This window comes from Choloepus didactylus, chromosome 7 (genome assembly GCF_015220235.1).
Source record: "Choloepus didactylus isolate mChoDid1 chromosome 7, mChoDid1.pri, whole genome shotgun sequence".
In the NCBI taxonomy this organism is placed as follows: Eukaryota; Metazoa; Chordata; class Mammalia; order Pilosa; family Megalonychidae; genus Choloepus; species Choloepus didactylus.
Genome location: NC_051313.1, coordinates 1,894,255 through 1,920,513, shown reverse-complemented (window position 1 = coordinate 1,920,513; position 26,259 = coordinate 1,894,255). Strand labels below are relative to the sequence as shown.

The following is a 26,259-nucleotide window of genomic DNA, read 5'->3' as shown; positions in this document are numbered from 1 at the left end:
AAACACTAAGAATTTCTTTTGAGTTCAAACATTCTTGATAAAACTTCTCCCTTCAAAACCAGCAATAGCCATTTATAATCGGATTCCACGTTATCGTAACTGGCTCTCTAAAGAGGGGGGTGGCGTGGATGCAGCCCTGACTGCATTTGCCGTCACCATGGCCTTCCAAGTTGAAGCAAATACTCTCTCCATGGCCTTCCTGCTTCAGCCTTCCAAGGAGAAGTTGCTGAAGATGCTTCCAATCGGTTCCCAGGAGCCCACGCAAACCGCCTCCAGGACTTTGGAATTCAAAATGGCGCATTGCCTCACTAAGTACTGTTTAATGCAGCTGACTTTTTTTAAGCAGGATTCTCTTAATGAAGGAAGCACTGCCTTCATTTGCATTCCTGCCAGCTACTTAATCTAGAGAAGTACTCCATATGTTTTCCTGGCATTTTCCTGACATTGCAGCAGCACCAACAAAACACACCCCTGCACACAACTCAAACTGCCAACCACATTTATTGATGATATAATCCTTCTCAATTTTACACAGTTCAGAGCTAGTTATATTTGTCAGAAATGAAGCTGAAAAAATAATTGGAGCAGAGACATTTCTTTCTTCAAATCTTCATGTTCAAATTGTACATATACTTAAAGACTTGCCACATACGAAATATCTGCACGTTTATTAAATTACAATTAAAAATGCTTTGCTAGCTTTATTTATTCAATGTGTCGGTCTTCCATTTTCATAAAGCAGTTTCAGAAATCATCTCTGGTGCCATTAGAAGGTTTTACATGAGCTGCCTCCTTTACCACGAGTCTCTGAACATTTCCAGGCACGTATCTTAGATACAGTCATTCACCAAAAGCTTGGCAGTTGTATGTGATTGGTTTTTATTAGAGAAGTTGTAGGTTTACAGAAAAATAATGCAGAAAGTACAGAATTCCCACCTACCCCCCCTTCCACAGTTTTCCCTATTATTAATCCTTTGCATTAGTGTGGTACTTTTGTTACAGTTGATAAAACAATATTATTATGTTGTTAACTGTAGCATGGTTTACATTAGGGTTCTCTGTGTTGCACAAGTCTATGGTTTTTTTTAGATTTTTTATTCTGGTAACAGATATACAACCTGAATTTCCCCTTTAACCCCTTTCAAATGTACACTTCAGCAGCAGTAATTACATTCACAGTGTTGAGCTGCCTTCTCCACCGTCCGTTACCAGCACTTTTCCATCCCCACAAACAGAAACTGCACCAGTTAAGCATGAACTCCCCGTTCCCCGTCCCCACCCTACACCTGGAGGCCTGTGTTCTCGTTTCTGATTCTATGAATTTTCATGTAGTTGTATGTGATTTTGAGTCTTAGCAACCCGAAGTGCTACATCATATGGAGCCCACGAAACACTGTCTATATGTAAAATATTGAATATCTGCTTCTGTCACCTTTTTAATTCAAGGCTTTTATTTTAAAGAATTAATTTGCTTTTGAATTTAATCTTTATTTTGTATGTAAATGATACATAAATTCTGATGATTTCACCAGTTCATTGGTTAAAACATCTCAATGAACACCACACTATTGTTTTAGCCTTTCACCATCAATTAAGGATAAAAACCAAATTTAATATATGGCTGATCAACTTTTCAAGTAAAACCTGAAGAAACTCTTTTTGCCTTTATTTCTTTGACATCACTTCCATTGTGCATTATCAAGAAAATTGTGTCTTTACTTGTCAGGAAGGCCCAGTGAAGCTTGTTTGGCTGCATGCAATTGGGGTTAAAATAAATAATCTAATTGTATTTCCTAATTTAGAAAATAACTGTAGACAGTAAGTGATAAAATACGCTTGATTAAAACTTAGCACGATTGTAAAAACAAACATAAAAACAAGAGCTTAAACAGTCTCGGCTATTTCCCTCTGCTGGGTGACGTGGGCACCCGGCGTTAGAACATGACACTGCGTAGCCTGAGTCGGCTGCGCCTCAGTTCACGCACCGTGTGAGCTCCGGCGTCCGCCATCGGGTGAGATGCCGCAGCAGTGCCCGCACCTGCAGGTGCCCTCTGGGTCTCCTCACCCAGGGAGGGCTCAGGGGGAAGCAGCTCGTGGACACGCACCAACCCCTGGACCACAGTCACAACTCAGCACATCGCTTGGGTCATGGTGACATGGGGACAAAACCCGAGAGGCTTACACGATGGCCATGCTGGCCACTCACACAGACTCGTGGGGATACCCCACACAGCTGGAGAAGCAGAGGCTCCGAGAGGCTGAGTGATGGCTTCCTGTTTTGTGCCCTCGCTCAGAATTCCTCGGAAGAGAGACCAAATGGCTGCCACCTTGGTTGTGGGATTTGAAGGAGAAAGACCTGCTTATCCCCGAGAAATCCCCTCATGCCCCTCGCTTGCTCCCACTGGGTTTGCAGTTGTCCATAGTGGAGGCTGCCTGTGGGTGGTCTGGGGCCTGAGCTGGCGGCCGTGTGCAGGCTCAGCTAGCGGACACCGAGGAGGACGCCGAGCTGGACGCAGAGCTGAGGGGCTCTGGGGGGAAAGTGAGGGTGACTGATGCACCCCTCGTCTGCTCTGAAAAACCCCTCCCCCTTCCTCCTTTGCCCTTTGGCCCCTTCCTCCCCCTCCTCCCCCTCAGCTGTTTATCTCCTAAAACACCACCAGACTAAAGCAGGCTTGGGTTTGAATCTTCACTCTAGCAGCTCAGAACGGTGGAAGGGAGGCTCCCCTTCTCTGCCCTCCTGGTTTCTCAGGCTGGATCCTTTAAGTTCCCTCTAGATACTCGAATAGAGACCTGTGCTCACTGTTGTGGGCAGCAGCTTAGTTTCAAAATTAAACAAAAATATTTGTGACCACTGCCCCCTACCCCAGTTCCTGCTTCATCAACACCTGCACTGCGTTTTCACATCACAACCTGGTAGCCCACATGTGTGCCTGTGGGCATGAGTGCATGTGTGTGTGCATACGGGTGTGTGCACGTGTGTGCAAGTGCATGCATGCATTTCCACCTTTCGGTCTGAGAACTCCAGAACCAACACAGACACCAAAGTGTCTTCACAAATATCAGTGCTCTGGGTCTTTTCTTAAATTGGTCTTTCTAAACAAACAATCATGCCATGTCTGTGCTTAAAATCCAAGCAACTTCTCACCATATAAATGAAGTCTGAGCTCTACGAAGACTGTCGAGGCTCCTCTGGCCCTCAAGCCTGTACCCCAAAAATATGGAGGCTCTGATGGTTGTATGGAGGCTCTCCTGGCCGTCACCCCTGCTCCCTCACCTTGCACGCTCTGAGCTCCCTGAGAACCTGTGTTCATTTGACTGTTCTGTCCCCTCCTTCCCTGTCCCTTTCATCGCCCTCCTCACCTGCCTTTTTCATCTTGGAAGCCACTTCCTCCACAGCCCCCTGGATGCACCCCCAAGCTCCCTTTCAGTTCTCGCTTGGCAGCTGCGTGTCCAGCAGCCCCTCTGCCCACCACGGGAGGTGCCTGTGGGATGATCCCTCTGCCCTTGGCATCGTCACCCAGCACTAAGCTAGGTGCCTGACTCATACAAGGTGCTCAGTCTACGCTGTTACTGGAAAAGCCATGAGATTGCCCTCAACGGACACCTTCTGTTTAAATTATGTTGCTCCAACCTGTGGGGACAGCGGACATCAGAGGCCTCTGGCTTGTATGTGTGCTTTTGAAGACATTGTTTTTAGTGTGCTCTCCTTGTTTCCCAAATTAGATGGTAAGCTCTGGAATATTTTTAAAGAATTATAGCTTCATTATCAGACATGCAATTATTTGAATTCATAACAAAAATAAAACTGCTTTCTATCTAGGTTGTAATCATTTTAATTGGATCTGAATAGGTTTTTCCAAAATGGCTTTGAACAGTTTTTAAACTAGCACTATTGCATTTGTGTTTTGCTATCAAATTGCTTATTAAGTTATTTAAACTGATACAGTGCGAAAGTAATTTTCAGGCAGCTCCCGTCAAACTGGCAATTGGCAGAATTCGAAGTCACGGTCTCTTCCTGTCATTGAAACTAGAATTTCTTGGGTGGAAGAGACCGTCTAGCTGTTCTGGCTTCACAGGGAATGCGGTGACTTTGTGGGGAGGATGGAGATCCCCATGAGGGAACTGTCTGACTGAGGGTGCGGGGACGGAGAGGGGGTGCGGGCGGGTCAGGGAGGGTCCCCGGGAAGCAGCTTTCCCCTCCCGTCCACCTTTCCCCCCGCAAGATGCACTTGCACTTCCAGACCCGATAGCAGAGGAGCCCAATGGGGGAAAGGTGCAGCAGCTGGTGGTGCTGGGGGCGACAAGTGTGCCTCGTGAAGAGTTCTGGGTGGGCCCTGGTCTGTCCCCCTGCCCACAGGCGCCTGCAGGTCACCTCCGGCTCAGGAGCGCGGGCAGCCCGTCACCTCCACCTGCAGCCTGATGGAGCATTTCTGAGGATGGCCGCAGCTCCTCGGAGAATTCGCCTCGTTCAACATCCCCGGACAGCTGAGCAGCAGAGCCCTTCACGGTTCTCTGTAGACATTTGACAACTGGTCATAGACCAAACAATGGGCAAATGTGCAAACCTGGAGCTTCTTACAGACGTAGTTGGTGACTTTGTTGGTAGCATTCCCTAACGCCTTACCTGGGAGAAGTGGGTGCTCTCAGACAGAAATGTAGCAATTGCCATGTTCTAAAAGCATTCATGAGGAGTCCAGTTGAATGATTTTGTCACGCCCTGGTTCTCCTTGGTTTTCTGACCTCTCAGCTTTAGCACCAGCTCTGCCTTCTACAAGGGGTCAGGGCCGGGAGCGCTGGCAGGGGGCGGGGTGCCAGAGCTCCTGCGATGGGCCCTTCGCTTCCCCGCTGGCAGGCTCAGGGCACGGGCAGTGTGTTAGTTAGGGTTCTCTAGGGAAACAGAATCAGTGAGAGATATCTACGAATATAAGGTTTATAAAAGTGACTCATGCAACTGTGGGTATGCACAAGTCCAAATTCCGTAGGGCAGTCAGCAAACTGTCAACTCCAATGAAGATGTTTGACGAACTCCTCAGAAAACGAACTGGTAACTTCAACAAACTCCTCAGAAAACCCTTCGCTGGTCAGACAAAAAAGAAGTGAAGGTCCTCTATCTGTCTCCCTTAAAAGTCTTCAACTGATTGATTGGATTAAATCCAGCCAACTGCATTCTCTCATTGTGGAAGACATGTCCTTTGTAGATGTCATCAGTCACAGCTGCAGCCAATTGACTGATGATTTAATAAACCAGCCTGTTGGTTTATTAACCAGCCACAAATGTCCTTGCAGCAATGGTTAGTCCAATGCTTGCTTGACCAGACAGCTGGGTACCATCACCTGGCCAAGTTGACACATGAACCTAACCATCATGGGCAGCTTCTCTTGGCTTTTACCATATTTACGTATTTTTACATTACCATTTTTACATATTTGCCTTTACAAGGTGAACATAAACCACAAAAAGAAATGCAAATAAACTTTACAGAAGGCTCAGTTCCTACACATTTTTAAAAATTTTAAGTTTTTTGTAGAGACTATAAACAAAATGAATCTTACATAATAGTAAACCTTGGGGAAAACAATTCCAGCCTAAATTTTATGTGAGAAAGGAATTCTTTTCTTCAGGTTAAAAGCCACTTTGATTTTAGATATTTGCTGTAGACAGAATTTCTTGAAAGTTGAACTGGCTTTACTTCTACCGTTCCATCTAGCATGAAGCAACTATAGCTCAGTGCTTCAAATTGCTGTAGATGTAATTAAGATAGAAATACAAATAAATATAAATGCAATAAATAAACTTTTTAGGCCTTTCTATGTGGACTGAGCACATGGCAAGATGAATGAGCCCGTCTCGTTTTTGATGAACTTGGCCATGTCTTCCTTGATGGCGGGGGAGGGGGAGCGCTCCAGACGGTTCTCGGGCGGTGAGCCATGGGGGAGCAGATGACACGCTCCTGCTGAGTGACATGGCTGCCTGTACTGAGGACCCCCCAAGTCTCCTAGCTGATATTCCCTAGGCTGGATTTGTGCCCCACATCTCACCCCACTTTCCTCTATGCTCTAGACATAGTGAGTCCCTCTAAGTTGCTTGACTGAGCCCTGTTCCCTCCTGCATGTTATCAGAGAATCTGCCAGGAATCTTCTGTGCCACCTGCCCCCCTATAATCCCACTTGTCCTTTGGGTCTCAGCTCAGGCATCACTGTTAGGGAAGCCACCCCAATCCCCCCTGCCCCATGCACAAACCTGCCAACATTAAACCCCCAGCTCTGCTCTCCCACCCCCTTAGCACTGGCCGCTTCACCTTCTTTACCCTCATTGCATCTGCAGTGTTCGCTGAGTGTCTGTAGACCATGGGGGCAGGGAGAATCGTCTGGTCCTCAGCGAGGGAGGGAGGGATGGAGGAGGGAGGGGGGAGGGAGGGAACAAGAGGGGGTGCTTCTGCTTGCTCCAGAGGATGTGACAGCTTGTTTGCTTCGCTGCTGGCAGGGAGGGGAAGCCCATTGAGGACAGGATGGGGTGCAGCTGGTCCAGCTGGGCCCTAGTGACTAGCCAGTGGGGAGCCTTTCCTGTTGGGTGTGGGTCTGTCTGGGGAGAGCAGGCCTGTGGGGCCCCATGAGGCTCAAAGATGTCCAGGCAGCACTTGAAATTTGAGGTCTTGGAATACAACATCCCAGCCCTGGAGTTTCCCACAAGACGGACAGATGCTTCTTTGTGACTGAGATACAGCTCAGCTCCTCCTCCTGCCCAGTCCTGGGAGACCGTCATAGGACCAGGGCCTTGGCAGCTTTCTTACATGTTTAGGAAGCAGTAGACGTTGTGCTAAGAGCTGTGGAAGCAAACAGACTTCCATCACTCGCTCTGTGTCCTACAGCAGGTTACTCAACCTCCCTGTGCCTTGGCGTGTGTGAAAAGGCAGTTACAATAGCGCATTCCACAGGGTCGGTGCAGGTTAGAACGATGCATGAGCAGCATTTAGCACAGAATCCGGTGGCGAGTAAGGACTCAGCAGATGTTAGTTGTCATGTTACCATCTTCTCTTCGTCACCACTTTGACTACTGTTAAAAACAAACAACAATAAAGGACATGGTTTGCCGCAGCCCACGAGGGCTGTGCCAGTCCAGCGGCCAAGGAGACAACGAGCATTTTCTGATACATGAACTTTTATTCGGGGCTTACTTACAGGGTGAGAAGTCGTGGGCAGATCATGACGGCTCTCTCAGGCCGGGCAGGCATCGTGTTTGCAGGGAAGACGACCGAGCGATGCAAAAAGGGCAGAAAGCCTTTTGTAAGGGTTTAAGACAAAGGCCCTCCTAAGGGTGGGGGGAGCATAGATGCAGGAACAGGTCACTCTGACCTGGGGGGTGGTGAGGAAGGACTAGAATGACACTTAACAATCACATTTTGCTCTTTCTGTGAGACTAAGAGCCTCTCACCTCCTGCCTGCTTCCCATAAAGTTCCATTTTAAGGTCAATTTACCCTTTTTCTCTTTACTGGCTTAGAAAGACAACAGGTTAAACATTGAGCTGCCCGGGTCGTGCAGACTGTTGTGCACCCAGGATCTCAGGCCGCGGGCTGCTGCAGGTTTCCCAGCACTGCCCCTCCTGCCGGGAGAGGGCTGGCTGGCGGTGCGGCTCGAGGGGGCCGTGGGGCCGCCCGGTGCTGCTCCGCTGACGCGCAGGGGTGGGCTGCTTGCGAGACCTTGATTTTTCTCTCCCCGCCCCGCCCCTGCCTTTTCCAGTGACGGATGGGCAGACAGAGACGAAGTCATCGAGGGGTACGAGGTGGAAGCCAACGGGGGCATCACCATCAAGCTGCAGTCCCCGGAGGTGCGGGCCTTCGACGACTACTTCCTGAGGCTGCGGCTCGGCACCAACACCAGGAACCCCTGGTTCCCCGAGTTCTGGCAGCACCGTTTCCAGTGCCGCCTGCCCGGGCACCCCCTGGAGAACCCCAGCTTCAGCAGGGTCTGCACAGGTACGGGCGCCACGGGGACGGCTCCGGGGCGTGCTGAGAGAGCGCGGAGGGCCTGGGGCTGGGGAGCCGGGGCCCAGTGGCCATCGCGCTTCACCAGCTCACGTGCGTGTTGTCTGGAAGGGCAGTCCCGGCCTCCGGTGGAGCAGGTGATGGAAGAGCTCACACGAGTAAGGGAGAAGTGAGCGGAGACTGCAGGTGTCCATTACTCAGGCAGAGGGGAGAGGCCTGGAGACGTGAGGAAGTGAGGGGTGCTGGGGGGGCCCCTTTTACTCCTCCATGACCTGCTTCAACCTGTAGGTCAGGGGATGGTGAGCGGATGTCACCTGAGGCCACGCCACATCGGTTCCAGTCCCTTCTGGGCTCAGTGAGCGCATGGCGTATCCTCTTTCCTTGGCACAGTGACCACCACTGCCCAGCTTCACAGCACGTGACTCTCGTGAGCTGATTGCTGCACCCCTTGCTGTCCCTGCCCTTTCAAGTGCTGGCCTTGCTGCTAAGGGGCCCTCCCTGGTCTCACCAGGGCCGCTCAGAGCCCATGAGGGACGATGCGTGGTGTGGCGGAGGCTACCCACGGCCTGATGTGCACTGTGGACACTTGTTTCCCGTAACCAGGCTGAGCAGACATGAACTAGAAAGGTCTAGAACCCCCTCTTTCACCCACCACCCGGGCACCAAACCCTGCACCCAGCAAAGGAAAGACGGAGGGAGGAGTGCACTGTCCCCCGGCCTCGTCCTGGGAAACCGAAACAGAACACACACGGGTAACAATCAGCAACTCACAAGACAGTGTGTGTTTCAAATCTAGTTACATAACATATTTCTAGTTTCAGTAGCTTTTAAAATTTGATTTTAGAAAGTTCTTTGAAATATGAATATATTTAAATGCAGTGATGTATGTCTTACTCGGTAAGGTCCAGCAGAGATCACCGGGGGAATCTATATCTTCTAGAAATGCAGATCTTCTAGAACCTCCTCAGCCCAGCTTCTAGGCAGGAGGGATGGAGGCTGGGTGGTTGGAGCGCAGTAGGAATGCACTTTTCATCAGAATCCCTCTTGCCGAAAATAGGGGAAGGGCAGGTGCCAGGGGGCCAGGAGGGCCTTGAGGGGAGGCAGGTGCGGGAGCGGCCGCCAGGGCAGGTGTCAGAAGTGGTGAAGGTCTGAGGATGGTGCACAACAGCCGAGGACATTTGCGGACAGAATCATCAAGATGACTGTGGCCCAAGCAGCAGGAGAGACGGTGTTGTCCCCGACCCAGATGGGGGAGACTCAGGGGAAGCAGGTCTAGGTGCCGGGGGGCAGGGAGGGGAGAGCGGATGTCAAGGGTCAGAGGATCGGGGGGTCAGGGGTCAGGAGTCAGGGTTGGACAAGTTAAGCTTGCAGCTCCTTCTAGCAATCCAACTCCCTCACACTCATTGCGTTCCGTTGGTAAAATTCAGAACACTGCCTATAAAACAGGATGGTGTGTCTTGAGACCTGAGCTCTCAACAGAACAGAAGCTAGAGCTCTGAAGCCACAGACCCCGATATTTTGGACTTTGGGTAGGGATAATGCATGCTAGTGTTGAGGTTAGAGATAGAACGTGTTTCATGTTCACAGCAGGAAATAGTTTGCAAATTCATGAGTTGCTCTCATATTGTGCTTGATTCTCAACGCTATTTTTTTAAAGATTCTTCTGTGATTACAACCTTTAGCAAACAAGTTTCTGTTTGCACTTCACTCTGGAATCCACGTCAGCAACTAGTTCCTTTTGTTCTTAGCTTTAAGGAAGGCAGAAGGTTTATCTGAATTTTTCTTTATCTGAGACTAATTCATAAGACATATTCATCTTTTCTGCTGCAGAAGTCCCAGAACTTTATCTATAGTAGTGGCCGTCTGTGCTCTGCCTGTGTGTGCACACTCATGTAAACGTACTTGACCCATCAGCTCAGTCTCTATTTCTGTGAATCTGGTTTCAGTGTTATTGTAGACAGCACAGATTCCCACTGCACGTGCCATCCTATCCAGTTGAGAAACGTGGATAGCGAATGAATTCCATCTCTTCTAGTGAAATATGCAGATGCATTTATGAAAATTAATGTCAGGAAGTGGAATTAACCTTTGCGTACTGTTGATAGCTCCTGTTTCTGTCACTCCTTTTTACCTCTGCTAATTGGGTCACCTCTGGCACTTTGGAAAGTTTTGATAATTATTCTTAGTTTCCGTAATAACTTTTATTGAGCTTAACCTCAGATGTCATTACTAAAATATAGAATTTCTGGACATCTGATTGTCAGTTTGCATATTGAGGGTTCGGAAGCCAGGCTGAATAATTTGGGAATCACGTGGCTAAGTAAATAGCACTTCATGCAAATTCCGCATCATTGCCTAATTAGTTGAGTATATGAAGGGACTGAGGATGTGTTGGAAAAGTGCTAAGTGAAACATCAAAACATAGCTTCTAAAAAATTAATCTTCAGAAGGACGGTGGAGAGAGGGGGATAAGGCAGTTCGGAGTTACTCCCTTCCAGCAAGTGCCTTAGATGCTTAAGGATTCGTGCCGCGTCTGCAGTGAGGTGGTGCTTATCGTTCCTGAGGGGAACGGCTGGAGACTTTCCCTGGAGGCTGGTGGAGCAGAGTTTGGGACGCGCGTCCCAGGTCCAGGACGGCCTCGCCCGCCCACGCGCTCCACCTCCGAGCCCGCGGGAGCACCCAGGTAACGGTGACCTCCCTCGATTGACAGGGTGGGAGGGGGACGCTTTGCAGCCTGCACACCCTCATGTAAGTGCAAGGTATTACTAATAGTAGGGCCGTGTCCTTCCAGAAGGCAGGCGTGGTGAGCCTGGGACATCGATAGAAAATTAGCTTTCCCAACAGTAAATTTTACGTAAGTGCATCTTAGGAAATGTGAAACTAGAGAAACAAGCACACAATCCTCTTTGTTCATCCTAAAACAGTTACAGACAATATAGATAATGTCTTCTATATTTTCCCAATGTAGGCTTTTATAAGTTTTTTCTGGTTATAAAAGTAATACATGCTTACTGCTTTAGAAATAAAGAAAAGCATAAGAAAGATGAAGAACGTTAAGAACTTGACAATTCAGAGCTTAAGCACTGTTAAAGTTTTGATGTATTTTCCTTTTACTCAATGATAGTTTTAAATCATGTAGTTAATGTTATTTTATATATTGCTTCTTAGTAACGAATAGTGCTTGTCATTAAAATCTCTCACTCTTAGTGGCTGCAAGGCATTCTGCAGGCAGATAAGCTATAATTTATTTAACCACTTCATTCTTTGGACACATTTAGTCTGTTTTCAGTTCTTTGCAAATTTAAAAAGTGCTGAAGCGCTGTAATAAAAATCCTTTTTACTAAACATTTTCTGCATTTAGAATAATTTTCTTAGGACAGATTTCTTGAAGTTGAATTGCTTAATCAAAATTTATGAACCTTTCCAAGGCCTTTGGCATAAGGAGTTCTTATAGACACTGCATGAGGCCCTCTGCAATTTTTCTTTCATTTTATTTTGCATAGTTATAATTACTGTGTGTGTATAATTCTGTGTCTTATTTTCCTTAGTATTGTACTACTCATATTTTTGATGTTGCCACGTTGCCTTTATAACCACCATTTAATAGCATCAGAGTATTCTACCCAATGGAAACACTGCAGTCACTTAGCCGTCCTTACATTCTTGGAGAACTAGATGTGTCCAACTTCCTTTTTCATGAAAGGACACTCAACTGGTACGTGGAGTGTCCATGGTTGTTGACAGCTATTTTTCAATTGTTCTCTCATGATAGATTTCTAAATATGAGATTATTGGTCTAAGAACATGATTGTTTCTAAGTCCCTTGAAAACATGTATTTCCATTGTCTTCCCGTTTGGAAATGTTAACATTTGCGCTGGCTCCCGGAGCACTGACTGGGTTTACGAGGCTCACTCTGTGCTTGCCAGCCTTTTTGCAATCCAGTGAGTTCAGAGTCATAATTTTACCTTTCCCCCTTATTCTTTGAACCACAGGAAAAGATATGGGTGTAGTATCTTTTAAAGCTAGTATATCCTTGCATTTAGCTGTTGTCCAAGATATAATGAAAGAATTTGGCCGGTAACTTCCATGATTACCAACAGCTCAGGACTAGTAAGGTAACGATGTAACAACATTTCAAGACTTCTAAGCATGACCGCTCTTACCCAAGCAGCTTGGAGGCTGCTATTCACCGTGTATCCAAGGCACTAACTTCTATAACATATTTACCTCCCTCCATTTTGAATTCTGGTTTCATGTCCTGCCAAATAAGATCAGCCCCTTATGGTCCGACCCAGTGTAAGAGGGGCCACGAACTGAGGCAGGTTCCAGTCACTCCAGCCCACTGGGTCCTAGGGCAATGGCTTCTCTTTGACCTTGGGATTTGTGTCCCAAATGCCGATAGGTAAGAAGCTGGTGCTGTTAACTAGGGTCTGTGGTGGTCTGCCCACTTCTCCACCTCTCCCTGTATCCAGGCCCCTCAGAACAGAACTTTTCAGCTCCTCCCATCAAGAGGTAGAGTCTTATCCCTCGCCTCTGGGCTGACCTGACAACTTGTTGGTTCCCAGTCTTAGGCCTCGTCTCTTCCCTCTCCTGTAATCCCCCCTCAGCCATATGAACCGCCTGGGTCGGCCTGCTGGAAGACGAGGGGCCACCTGGGGCAGAATGGGGTGACTTCTCCGTTGGATTGGCCTGCCCCAGCCCATCCACCAGCTGACAGCTGACGCACGAGTGAGCCCAGTTGGGACGAGCCAGCCCAGAGCAGCAGGACGTCCAAGCTGCCCCCTGGGCTCCTGAGCTAAACACGTGCCTGCCGCGTTAGTGCCAAGCCTCGGTAGACAACGGAGGGAGGGTCTCCGTTGCTTTGTGATCCATGGCCCTCACATGGAGCAATAGTCGGTTTAACCGAATTAAGACGCTTAATTTCTCAACCTAATAGCAGGACGTTTGGTCTTTCCTCTGTAAGAGGAATGGTATAGCAGGTCACCCAGTATCTCTTAGAACAAAGATGGACATTTTTATAGATACTGCAGTGAAGAGGATTTCATGGCCCCAGAGCTGAGGCAGAACAGCTATTCAGAATTCTTTGGAGTTCTGTGTGAACACAGGAAGTGTTGAGAAGGGGACACAAACCACCTCCCCCCACCCAGAAACAAAAGAGTCATGGGTTTGCACACAGTGCTGACAGAAGTTGTTTTTGGAGATATGTTTCCAAAGCCTTAGATATGTTTATGTCTTTCGGTTGGAAAGACAACAGCGAGCTGACTTGGGGTCTCATCTGGACGTTATATCCTGACAGCTCTGCCGCATCACCCCCCCCCCCCCCCCCCCCCCCGCCGTAGGTGAAACTGAAAATCATCGTGCACTACAGCAGAGTCTCGGTCTTCTGGCCTCTCCTCTGCTCTGCACCGTCCAGTGGAGGAACAACCAGCCCCCCGCGGCTGTTTATAATTAGATGTCAATTAATTAAGATGAACTGCAATTAAACATCCTGTTCTGTAGTCTCTGCAGCCACACGTCACTGCTGACTGCTCTACTGGACAGCACAGGTACAGAAAATTTCCCTTGCCTCGGGGGTTCTGCTGGACAGCTCTGCTCCACCAAGTCCAGCTGCTCCTCGGGTCATTTGGGTCTAATTCACAGATTGGACGTGGAGCATGGACATCTCAGTGACCATCCTGTTCAACCACCACAGCTCCAGGATCATCCTTGGGATCCTACAGCCACACTTGCCACTGGAGGCCTCAAAGCAGGGCCACCTGGTTCCCATGGCAACCTGACAGGCCTTTGCCCACTGAAGTTCAGTGTAGATCTTCATTTCTAATGGCTGGGTGGACTCGGAGGAGCACGTGCTGTTCTATCATCAGAGTCACGTGGGTCATTGCAGGGCACATGCTCTCCATCCCCTCGCTTTACATCCATCTCGGTGATGTTCTCAGCGGGCTGGAACAGTCAAGCTTTTCAGTGTCAACCAGACACTGAGTTAAAAATGGAAATTCCTTGAAGACTCCAACACCTTTATCATTTTAATGGATATTACATCCTTTTAATAGAAGCATTGGCTATTTAATATTTATTTTAACAGTAATTTAACAGAATATTTCATCCTTTTAATAGAAATGTTGAGTTTGCAGTTGTATATTATTATATATGCTAGAGTACCTTTTGATTATGTCATACCTTGAGATGAGCTAAAGGTCGATACATCCCAGTTACTATTAGCATTTAGATTAATTCATTAAGAAATTCTTACAATAAAAACATTTTCTCTTTATTAAGCAATTTTAATATTTCCAGAGTTGATGCTGGTTCTTGTGGTCCAACCTGCCTTCTGTACTAGCTTGAGACTGGGTGTTGTATTTAAAAAAATACAAACTTATTTTATTGATATATATTCACACACCATACAATCCATCCAAGGTATACAGTTAGTGGTTCACAATATCATCACATATTTGTGTATTCATCACCTTGATCATTTTTAGAATATTTGCATTACCCCAGAAAAAGAAGTAAAAAGAAAAGAGAAGACCCCAAACATCCCATACCCTTACCCCTCCCTCTTATTGAACACTAGTATTGCATTCTACCCAAATTTAAGACTTACAATAGAGGTATGTTAGCTAAGACAGTGTGATATTGTCAGAGGTAGATATATAGATCAGTGGAACAGAACAAAACATCCAGAAGTAGATCCATAAAAACATGGCAACTGGCTTTTCGGAAGGCATTTTCAATCTTACAATGCCAGGGCCAGGCTCACCTCTGGGAGTCATGTCCCACATTGTCAGGGAGATTTATACCCTTGGGAGTCATGCCCTATGTAGTGGGGTGTGTAGTGAGTTTATTTGCAGAGTTGGCTTAGAGAGGCCACATCTGAGCAACAAAAGAGGCTGTCTGGGGTGATTCTTAGGCATACTTACATGCATGCCTAGCTTTGTAATTTCATCAATAAGTTTCATAAAGGCCAGCCTCAAGATCAAGGGTTTGGCTTAATCAACTGTGACCCTAGTGCCTGAGAGAATATCAGGAATTCCCCAGGTAGGAAATTTTAATAGTTTCACATTTTCCCCCAGTCCCTCAGATAGACTTTGCAAATCCTTTATTTTCTGCCCCAAATACTCTGGAATGTATCTGGGTATTATATGAACCTGTACAGAACAACAGGATCTCATTCCCTGTTCTAGGTTTCATGTATTTGGGTTGTTTAAATAAACTGATCAGACAAGTAAAATGAGATAGCATGCTATAGAAAATTTAAATTTTGGACCAAATAAACATTTCTTCCTTTGGTCACACACAGAAGTTGATGTTTTAGAATACAGACAGTGTCATCTTTTGCCCTGTGCTCTGATTTACCTTACTCCTAACCAGGTCCATTTCATTAATATCTCTAATTGAAGTCTGATCTCTTTGAATTCAGCTCTTTAACAGTTGCTGTATGGAGTAATGCTGACTTTCATAACTGCAGAACTCCAACTCTGAGTCTCAGGTGTCACACAGATACCCAAAGTTCCTGGGAAATAACAAGTAATACACAAAGAGCCCAACATCTCAGAATTTAGAAATAACAGTTAAAACTCAGGACTAGGTGTGACTTCTGTAAAAGCTTACAACCTAGGAACTTTACCATGAGCCTTATTGAACAATCTGTCCTCCTTAATCATCAATTGCCCAATCTCTGCCCACTTTCTATCCCTTGATAACCTGTGCACTCAAATTCAATTCTCAGAGTTTCCTCATTATAGTTAGTTTATGTTAGTGAGAGGATACAGTATCTGCCCTTTTGTTTCTGGCTTATTTTACTCAACATAATGTCCTCAAGGTTTATCCACCTAGTTCCATGCCATATGACTTCATTCCTTCCTGCAGCTGCTCAATATTCCCTCATGTATATACACCACCATTCGCCCTTCTGTTCACCAGCCAGTGCACCCTCAGGCCGCCTCCAGCCACTGGCAATCGTGAATCCCACCGCCATTAACACGAGTGTGCCTGCTTGTGTCCCTGCTCTCAGTTCTTCCAAGTGTTTGTCTAATAACAGGGTTATGGGGTTACAGGATCATGTGGCACCTCACTCCCAGGCTCCTGTGGCCCCACACGGTCCCTCCAGAGGGGCTGCACCCTGTCACTTCCAGGACTGGGTGTTCTTAAATATGAAGATCTGTGGCTCTTCCTAGAGATCACACTGGCTGTAAATATTGAGCTGTCTCTAATTGGCTCCATGGTCAGGCTACTGGATATGGCATGCTTTTTTGCTACGGAAGAGCTGTGCATTCTGTGTTCTGTACATGTTTGCAGCAGGGGAAATTCAAGTGAAATCACACCCTAATTCAGCCATCACAAGAAGTGACAGCTTTTCCACATGTTAGGATCGAGCTGTGTCCCCTCAAAAGACCCACCAGTACCTCAGAAAGTGACTATTTGGAAATGGGGTCGTGGCAGATGTAATTAGTTAGGATGTGGTCCTATCAAGTAGGGTGGTCCTAAACATAGCGTGACTGGTGTCCTTGTAAGAAGAGGGGACGATCGTGCGAAGCAGACAGGACGGTGGGCACATGAAGACAGAGGGGTGCAGCCATGAGCCCAGGTGCCCCTGGAACCAGCGGAGCTGGGAGGGGCAGGGAGGACCCCTCCCGGCCGAGCTGCAGAGGGAGCAGGGCCGCGCCCACACCAGCCTCCTGCCTCCAGAGCTGTAGACAGTGACTGCAGGTGCTTCAAGCCGCCCGGCCTGTGCTGATTTGTTACGGCAGCCCTAGGAAACTGAAGCAGCAGGTGTAATCAAATATACCTGGGGTCTGGCCCACTTACTGTTCCTCCTATTTTTTAATAGTTTTGTTCAGGTATGATTGACATACAGTAAACTGCACATATTTAAAGTGCATAATTTGATACATTTTGGCGGATGTATATGCCCATGAAGACATCACCGCAATCAAGACAATGAACATGTCGGCCCCACATTCCTTCAGGCCTCTCTGAAAACCTCCCTCCCAGCCCTCCCTCACCCCCAGGCAACTGTTTGTTGGTTTCTGTCACTAGAGTTGATTTGCAATTGTGAGGCTTTAATATAAATGCGGTTGCACATTACAAACTCGTTTCCGTCTGCCTTCTTCATTCAGCATAATTATGTTGAGATTCATCATAATGTGATGTGTCAATAGCTCATTCCTTTTTATTACTGAGTTGCGTTCCCCTCCATGGTGAGATGGTTAAGCTCGCTTGCCCAGTTGACTAGGTTCTGGTGTCCGGTTGTTTGGTCAAGCCAGCACTGGCCTGGTTGTTCCTGTGAGGTTACTTTGTGAATTTAACTCATCAGTCAGCTGATTGCATCCATGGCTGACGACGTCTTCAGTCATCAGAGGAGACGGCCTTCAGCAGCTGAAGGCTTTAAAGGGAGAACCGAGGATGTCAGCAGTCAGAAAGAAAGTTTCAGGTACACGTCAGCCCTCTGAGGAATCATCAAAAATGTCCTTCGGTGTTAGCAGCTCGTGGTCTGCCCTGTAGAATTTGGCCTTGCCCATTGCCACGGTCTAATGAGCCAATTCCTGTACTAAATCTCCCACCATCTGCATTATCTGTATTTTAGTCCATCACTGTCCAGGTTTGTGCTCTGACCAGCAGCGGTGATGGTTGATCAGAGTCTAGTGGCTCCTGATAGTGAATCCATTGCTCTGTTTTATTTATTTAGTGGTGTTGTTTTGCGTTTGAAGCATTGGCATCCCAAAGCCAATAAACCAAACGTTTGTTTCTCTCTGTTCAGATTGGGCAATTACGAGACGTGCTGATATTCTGTTGCCACAATCCCTGTGGCTCAAGACAGCAGGTGTTTTCTGGCTCGTGGGTTGGCGGTCAGACGGCTGAGGGGCCAGGGGTGCTGGCAGGGCTGCTTCCACTCTGGGGACGCTGAGGAAGAAGGCGTTTCTTGCCTACTCTGGCTTCTGGAGGCCCCTGGGTCCCAGCTCGAGGCCCCCTCTCCGTCTTCAAATCCAGTCATGTGGCAGCTCTCGGTCTCTCTCTCCCTAACTGTGTCTGCTGCCAACCACAGCCTTGGACTCTCTCCACTTCTGAGGACTCCTGGCATTGACTTGGGCCCAGCCCTTTGCCACGTCACTGGACACACGTGGGCTGCCGCGTCAGGCGTCCACGCAGAACACAGGATTGGAGTCTTGAGGTCTCCTCCATGAGCCAGTCCTTCAGCTCTTCCTCGCGCTCCAGCTGTTGTCAGCCTCCCAGACAGCAGGGGAGAGGTCTAAAAAGCCAGTTTGGTTGTTTCTGTGGAAGGTGAGACAGCCAGACAGCTGAGGACATGGGCCTGGCTGGAACTGGAGATGAACACGGGGAGAACCTCCTTTCACACACCCCATCTCCTGCGTGGGTGGGTTTTCATGGTGGGGTCCTTCCTCTGCACCCCCAAATTGAAAGCATCCTAAATGCCATGCTCTCCCACAGGGAAACCAAGCCCCGAGTTTCTTGGGTGACTCAACTTCCCTCCTGCTCCAGCAGTTAGAGCAGTGTCCTTACGGAGGTCACTTGTCCCCACCTCAGTCCACTCTGAGTGTCCACTTCCTCCCACAGATACACACCCTCATGCCAGAGATTCCCCAGAAGACTGGCTGGTCTCGGAGCCAGAGCCCAGGCCCCCCGGGGAGCCACATGCGGGCTTTTTCAATGAGTTTTCATTCATCTATATCTAGCACTGCGAGAGTCTGAGCCCATTTATGGAAAAGGCACAGAACATTTTATTCTGCCAAGGCCTGGCAGGGTCCACCTGGGAGATCCTGGTTAGCAGACGCTGGCCACTTGCCCTGTCCACCCTGAACTGGTGCTGCCCACTCGCCCCGTCCACCCTGGAGTTTTGCTCTCACACTCAGAAAAAACAGCTGTGGCCACAGAGTGCCAGGCTCCAATTCCACATCATCTCCTAAGAGAATTCCGACTCTCCAAGTACCAGGATTTTCCACCAGCTAGAAGATCTGGAAGCTCCTTTTTCCAAAGCTGGCCCTGATCCATTTCTGCCCATTGTCAATATGTAACCCTTTTTACAGTTAGGGCTGCCCAGAAGGATAAAGTTTTTTCTTCATGCTTGTATTCTAAAGCTATAGCAAACAACACAGACTCTTTCCAAGGCCGTCAATTTAACCAAGTTTATTTGGGCTTACAGCCTTGTGCCTGTACATTATGCTTTTCCTGTTGAATGTGGCTTTCAGGTTTCTTCATTAGTCCCAAGGTCTAGCCAAGAGGTTGGCTCTCGGAGTGAGGAGCCCCAGAGTTTCTCACCTTTTGGGAAAAGTGAACTTCTCTTCAAGATTTTTGTAGCTCCTGCCTTTGTTTTCTGATTGCATCAAATACAAAATACAAATCAAGAAATATAAAATAGAAGCAAGGAAAACTAGTAAGCCCCTTGAATCGTTTGGGATGGGTCAGGCTACGCTGCATTAACGAATGACCCCACATTCCAGCACCTTAAACTGCTGTGTTGACTCTGGGTCAAGCTCCATTTGCATCACAGGTTTGCTGTCCCTGCCCCAGTGACCTTCACTCCAGAGCCGGGCTGGCGGGAAAAGTGGCTCTTCATCAGCGTCAGGGGAAACCCAGTGCCCCCTCTGAAGACCGCGAACCCGGGGTTCCATGCGGAGATGCTGGTTTTGCTGTGGAAATGTCGTAGGATGACTCTGCAAGAGTTGGTGTGTTAGTCACAACCTTGACTAAGTCCTTGGGAAGTCACTCAGGAGGCAGAGGTTTCCAGACAGGAATCTGTGCACCTGCCACCAGGTGTGGACAAGGCATCTCTGCAAAGAGGCCTTGTGCCTTCTTATCCGGTCACTCGAGTTCCAGGCCTGGGCCCCGGCCTGTGCTCCACAGCTCCCGCTGGACGAGCCATCCAAGACGGTGGTGCCGGGAAGCTTCTCCAGGGCTCCCAGCAGTGGCTGTACTGAGAAAACCACGCTAAAATCACCTCTGAACTTTACGCAAGAACATACTACAGCCCTATGACAGAATCAAACAATAGGTATGAAATAGGTATAAAAGGGCAAATAATCACCTGCCCTTTTATATTATAGACGTTATCGTTTACATAATCAATTCCTACATGTTAGACAGGTGCTGCTGATCCAGTTTGATAATCTAAATTTTCAATTTTATCATGGATTTTTTAAAAGAAAATCTTTTTCTCTTCTCATTATGTTTCCCTTCACTTGCCCAGTTCTAAATACTGTGTTTTCCTCCTGGTGTCACCTCTTCTGCACTAATTGCTTTTATTTTGCAATGTTGCTTTATTTAAAATGTGTTGCTGTTTAGATTGGAACAAGCAAGACTTAAAATGTGTCCATAATAAGGCCATGGTCAATCAACCCTTTGGGGGTAAATTCATGTAAATCTGTCAAGTGTTTATCCTAGCCCGCTGTGTCCTAAACTCTGAGTGAGCGTGTGGTGGCATGAGGTGGGGTGCACAGGATTTACACCACAGTGTTCCCGTCCTGCTAAGGGGACATGGCACGTGGCGCAGCTCCCTCGCCCTCCCTGAGCCCACGCGGCAGCGAGGCCAGCTGAGGGTAGAGCGCTACGTGACGACGTGCAGAGAAGGCAGGACAGGTGCATACTGCAGAAACCCTGCTGTTTGTGAGGCTCGGATCTGTGCAGAAAGAGCCGGGTTGGGGGCCTGCAGCTTTGCACCCACAGGGGAGGATGATCCAGGAGGACCGAGCCGGGCCACCAGCTGGCTGCACTGAGGCAAGGACTGCAATGGATTTCAAGAAGTGGCCTGAGCGCTCTTTGCATGTGCTGGAACGTTCCATCCCACATGCCGGGATGTTCCATCATCTGTGCTGGAATGGTTCATCGCCTGTGCTGGAACATTCCATGCTAGAACTTCCCTGTGCTGGGACCTTCCAGTGCCTGTCCTAAGAAGTTCCCTCACCTGGCCTGGAACATTCCATGATAGAACTTTCCATCGCCTGTACTGTGACATTCCATCCCCTGTGCTGGAACGTTCCATGATGGAGCACCCCCTGCCCATGCTAGGGTGTTCTGTCACCTGGGCACCCGTCCTGAGACGTTCCCTCACCTGGCCTGGAACATTCCGCTGCCTGTGCTGGAGAATCCGCCGCCCGTGTGGCAGCATCTGGGGGGAAGTGGACCCTCCAGAGCCCAGCCCCATCGGCCACAGCACCTGCCCAGAGAGGATGCAGCACAGAGGAAAATGAGTCACTGCAGAAAAAATATTCGGCAAGCATTGTGTTTTTATGTCTAATCTTTTTAGATCTAGGGAAGCAAAGGATAGTGAGCAAGAAACTATGGGGAAAGGTGTTGAACAAAGCAAATAATACTTTATATTATGCATGTGTGTGTGTAGTTTAAAATTCTGTTAAATCCAGACCTTGTCACAAACAAGAGGTGTAACGAATCGTTAGCTGAAAGAGGCCTTTGAGGAACCCATGCTCCACAGACGGTGAGACTCCGTCCCAGGGCCCGTCTGCTCATCTGCAGATTCTGGAGAATTTTAATACTCTCCTTGCAGGATTTGAAGGGAGATAAGCAGAGTACAAATAGATGTCACTTTTGTCCCATTTCTTTTTCAAGGAAAGGTTTTCTGATCCCAGAAATTTTTGTTTTCTTAAGATGACTGAGTTTGTGCCAAGTGTCGTACAGAAATGCGGTGCGGCCGACAGCTGCCCTGGGAGGGTGGCCTGGGCCAGCTGGCTGGTTGGAGCACTGGACAGCCTGGGAATCCGAAGGGACGCCGGCCTGGAGCCAGGCAGGGCGCTGTCCAGGGGCCACCTGCACGGTGCACGTTTCCTTATTTCTCACCGTGCAGAGTGAAGTGCGCCTGGAACAGCACAGAGTTTACTGGAGAGCTGCTGGTCTTCCGTGGACTCTCTTTCACTGTCTGCTTTCTGTAGCTTGAGCACAGTGCCTACCAGCCAATGAGGGAGCTTTGGTTTACCTTCTCCTTCACAAATTGCCCCAAATTTGGCAGCTTAAAATACAGGCCACACATCACTCCTGCATTCTGCAGGATGGAGGTCTGGGGGCAGCGTGGCTTCGCCGGATCTTCAGGGACTCACGCGTCTCTGGGGTGGGGTTTGCCCACAGCAGTGTCTGGGATTTGGCTGAATCCTGCCCCTTGTGCTGGAGACGCCCTGTTTCCCTGCTGCCTGCCGGCTCAGGGGGGCTGGCTGCCGTCCTTCCCAGGCTTGGCCTGTGGCCCCTCCAGCGACGTGGGCAGAGCTCCTCTCCCACACAGCCTCTCTTCTGTCTCCTTCTGCTCCAACCAGAGAAGCTGTCTGTGGCGAGGGCCCCCATGGAGCCCGGTGGAGCCCACCTGGACCTCGGCACCATCTCCCTATTTCAAGGTCTTCAAGCTCCACTGAGCCTGCAAAGACCTTTTGCCTATAACCTGCTGTGTTCCCAGGATCCAGGTTAGGGCTCTGTGGGAACGTGGTCCGGCCATAAGGGGGTAAAACCTGCACTCCTGTCCGGGATCCCAGCACTTTCTCACTTCAGTTAGGGGAGCTCAGCAGCCCCTGCCGCTAGTGCACCCAGAAAATCACCTCTCCGAGGAGGAGGTGCTGGCACTGAAGTGATACCGTTCGCCTCAACTGCAAACCCACTCGTGTTTTCAGGGACTGTCTCCGTGAACAGCAGGGCGAGCCTTTCCCCACCTCCTTGTGTTGAGGTTCACGAGGATGCATATTCTCGATTACCAAATTGAAAAGGCAGTTTTTATTGATAACTATGCTTCATTAGGCCTGTATGCTTGTCAGCAGGTTCTTGGGGAAACAGGAAAGAAATTAAAAATAGCTCCCGCTGCGCCTCGGTAGTCACGCGGAACACGTGGGTGCCGAGTCGCCCACGGAGAGGCCGGGAACGCCTGGCAGCGGGATTCCCACGCCCCGCGTGTGCGGCCAGGGAGGGCTGGGCGGGGGCCGGCGGGGTGGGGGGGCGTCACCGCGGGGGGTGGGCACGCTCCTGCAGAGCGGGAGACTGAGCCCGGCCCTGGCCTCCGTGTCCCCCGGCACAGGTGCTCGCCCAGCCCACGCGCACACCCTCCGATCCTCTTCTTCAGTTCTTCCCTATGTTACTTCCTTTAAGCCTAGAAATGGAAAAACGAAATCACGCATTATCGTGCTGAAGTCCCATCTTCAAACTGATTCTTTTTCTCTTTTGGCTGCAGATCCTTCTGCCATTTCCCTGCTAATGGGGTTCTAGCGGGAAGAGAGCAGCAATGTGGGGCCCCTGATCCCGGCTGTCAGCTGGCTGTGAGGTTTGGGGAACAGGTGGGCAGGGTCCCTCCACCTGTAACCAGCCACCAGCCCAGGTGACTGTGTGGCCCCGGCCGTCCGTGGGAGGCCTTCTCTCTATAGGCCTTGTGGGCGATGCTAGGGTTTACCTGCATCATCTTTTTAAACATTAAATTAAATTACATTAAAGTAAATTTTGATTAGTTTAGTTTTGTTATTTTAGTATTTCATTATTTTATTTTTAATCATGTTATATTTGATTTGATTTGATTTACTTTTATTTTGTAAGATGAAGAACGTGACCCAGAAAGGTTCTCAGTTTTGGGCACAGCCACAAACATCTAGCGACACAACCCTGTAACCCTCTGGGATTCACGTGGGGAAACTTGCACTGTCGATATGAAATCAGCTTCGGCCAGAGTGCAAATCTGGGGTTCTCTCTGGACCTGCCAGCCTGGCCTGTCCAGGTGAGATGCGATCCGGCAGGTTGTGTGCTCAGGTGGGCTGGCTTCAGGGGCAGAGAGCCCCAGGGTCATCACTGCATCCGCAGGGGCTGCTGCGGCCAGGACGCCTCCTTCCCCACGAGTGGTCACCGTTGGCTCGAGGCCGCAGCATGAGCGCCTCATCTCCCAGGCCCAGCGCCACCCCACAGCCCCGGCGAGACCTGAGTTCCTCGGGGAGTTCCTGAGAAAGGCATTTTTCCCTTTGGACCTCAACCACAGTGTGTTAGGAGAAGCAGCAGTTACGCAGTCTGTCTGTCAGAGCAGACAACTGTCTGGCTGCAGGAGGCTGGAAGGAACAGTTTAGAAACCCCTCTGGTGGACTGCCATCTCCCTAAGGAAACCTGCCGCCTCGAGGAGTTCACCGCGGCCTCGTGAATACCGCAAGGCCTCCAGCAGGGCCGTGTCTTCCAGCCTCTGCCGCGACCGTGTCCTCCTCCCCGCGCGGAGCACTCAGCACCTGCCGCGGCCCACCCGCCCCCGCGCGTCGCCGGGGGAAAGTCTCATCTCCCCGGACTGTCCGGGGCCCGAGGGTCAGCACACAAAGGCCACGCGGGGCTCGGCAGGGCACCTGTCTGCTCCGAACCCCTCCCCGGGACCGTCCCGTTCAGCCCGAGATGCCTCCTGCCTGCACCCCCAGCGCCGGCTGTGCCGCCAACCCCAGCTTCTGCCCCTGCTCCCAGCCCTGCCTGGGCCCCGGCCCCCGCTTCTCCTCACTCACCCTCCCTGGGTTTCCACCATCACGCCTCCAGCTCCATGTGCTGGGCCAGCCTTCTCAAACTCCAAATCTGTGCAAGACCCCCAGGGTGCTCGGGGTCCACCGTGTGGAAGCCCAGGAATCTGCATTTCAGCAGGTGCCTGGACGGGTCCCATGCAGACTGCAAGGACGGAAAGAAAGACCATGGTCAACCTGTGGGTCCACCCCCCCGCCCGTCGTGCCGGATTCCCTGGGAGCAGAGCTGGCCGGGGTTCTGCTACTGATGCCAAACTTCATGGAGGAAAGAGCAAGCAATACCCACCGAGGAGAGGCTTCCGTGGGCACACAGGGGCAGGGGCCGGGACCCCCATGTCAGCCCATCATCACGAGGCCCTCAGGGGGCAGAGGGTGCCCTGCCCAGGAGGCCACTCCAGCCTGGCTCAGGCGGTTCTGCAGGAGATCCTGGGGCGCGAGTGTCCGCTGCCTGGGGACCTGAGTACCAGTAGCCACACCATCCCCGCACCCAAGGAGGATGGCTGTGCGCCTCCAGCCGCTGATCCCCACGCTCTGCCGCCTCCCCAGCTGCAGCGTCTTCTCTTCCCTGAGACAGAAACTGCCCGTTGGCAGCCACACAGCCTGGCCCTGGGACCTCGTGCCACCTGCTCTCTCCGTGAATCTGCTGCGCCCGAGGCCCTTTCTGAGCAGCCTCTGTGGTGCCACAGGTCCTTAAAAAAAGTTCTTCATGACCCTTTTCTGGAGAGTAAGTTCTACCTGGGGGGCCCCACAGAGGGTCTGGCTCTCGCCACAGCCAAGTGCCAGAGGCCTGTGTGGCTCTGCCGTCCCTTCCTGTTCTCCGATGGCCTCGTCTGTCTGCACCGTCCCTGGAGTCAGGGGCACTGTTCCCTTGTGGCCTCTGAGGCAGGGTCTGCTCGAGGGCACCCTGGGAGGCCCTGGCGACATCCTGGGAGCAGGTCAGCTGCTGCACCCTGGGCTGAGCAGACGCTGTCCCTGCAGTCCTCCCCCGCAGCCGGCCCACCCTGTGCTCCCCCAACCCCGTGGCCGGCCTGCCCCCTGCTCCCCCCTCTGTGGTGGCCCATCCTGTGCTCCCCCCTCCAGGGCCGGCCCACCCCAAGCTCCCCCCACTCCCCACAGCCGGCCTTCTCCCTGCTTCTCCTGAGGGCCCAGGCCAGTCCGCCAATGCCCCCTATTGGGGACCCCGTTTTTACTCCTCTCTGCCTGTCCCTTCTCCAACTTCTCCTTCTTGAACAGTAAAGGCAGTTGTCAAATCATGAGGTCATCGAATGTACACGTTCCAGCATCTGGCAAACTCACAGTGAAATGGAACATTCTGCAGAAACCACTTCACCTGGTGAGGGTGATGCTGGGTGTGCACAGGCCCGAGTGAGCCAGGGCAGTCGCGGTGGAGACCCGGGCTGGCCGGTGCCTGGGGAGGCGCATCCTCTCGGCGCCCACGACTGTGCTGGGTGCAGTGCACAGCGCTCGGCTTCCAGCCCCGGCCCCTCCCGAAACGCCTCCTCTAAAGCTAGAGCCCGGCCGTGTGCTTCACAGATCAGACTCTCATTCTGGATTGATTTGCAAAATTCACATGAGCTAAAAAAAAAATAGAATTCCTTGGAAATGCACAAATGCTCTAATTGTAATTATTTAATTAAAAATGATGAACAAACAGATAGGGATACAGCATTCACTAGAAAGAAAACATTTACTCCTCTTAGTATCAAAACAAAACAAATGGAAGGAATGGATGTTTTCCACCTGCCAACCTGGCAAGGGTCCTCCCGGGTGGTGCCCGCAGCCGGCCAGGCGTCTGGGAAG

The 26,259-nt window shown here is 50.0% G+C and overlaps 1 protein-coding gene across 2 annotated transcripts in view; it reads left to right on the top strand.

Annotated features, from left to right (window-relative positions):
• The window catches only part of LOC119540361 (metabotropic glutamate receptor 1), a 377,624-nt gene that overhangs the window by 269,700 nt on the left and 81,665 nt on the right, over positions 1–26,259 (top strand). For both annotated transcript variants that reach the window (XM_037844494.1, XM_037844493.1), the window contains exon 4: positions 7,739–7,974. In XM_037844494.1, the coding sequence (XP_037700422.1) occupies positions 7,739–7,974 (236 nt within the window). The remainder of the gene's footprint in view (positions 1–7,738; positions 7,975–26,259) is intronic.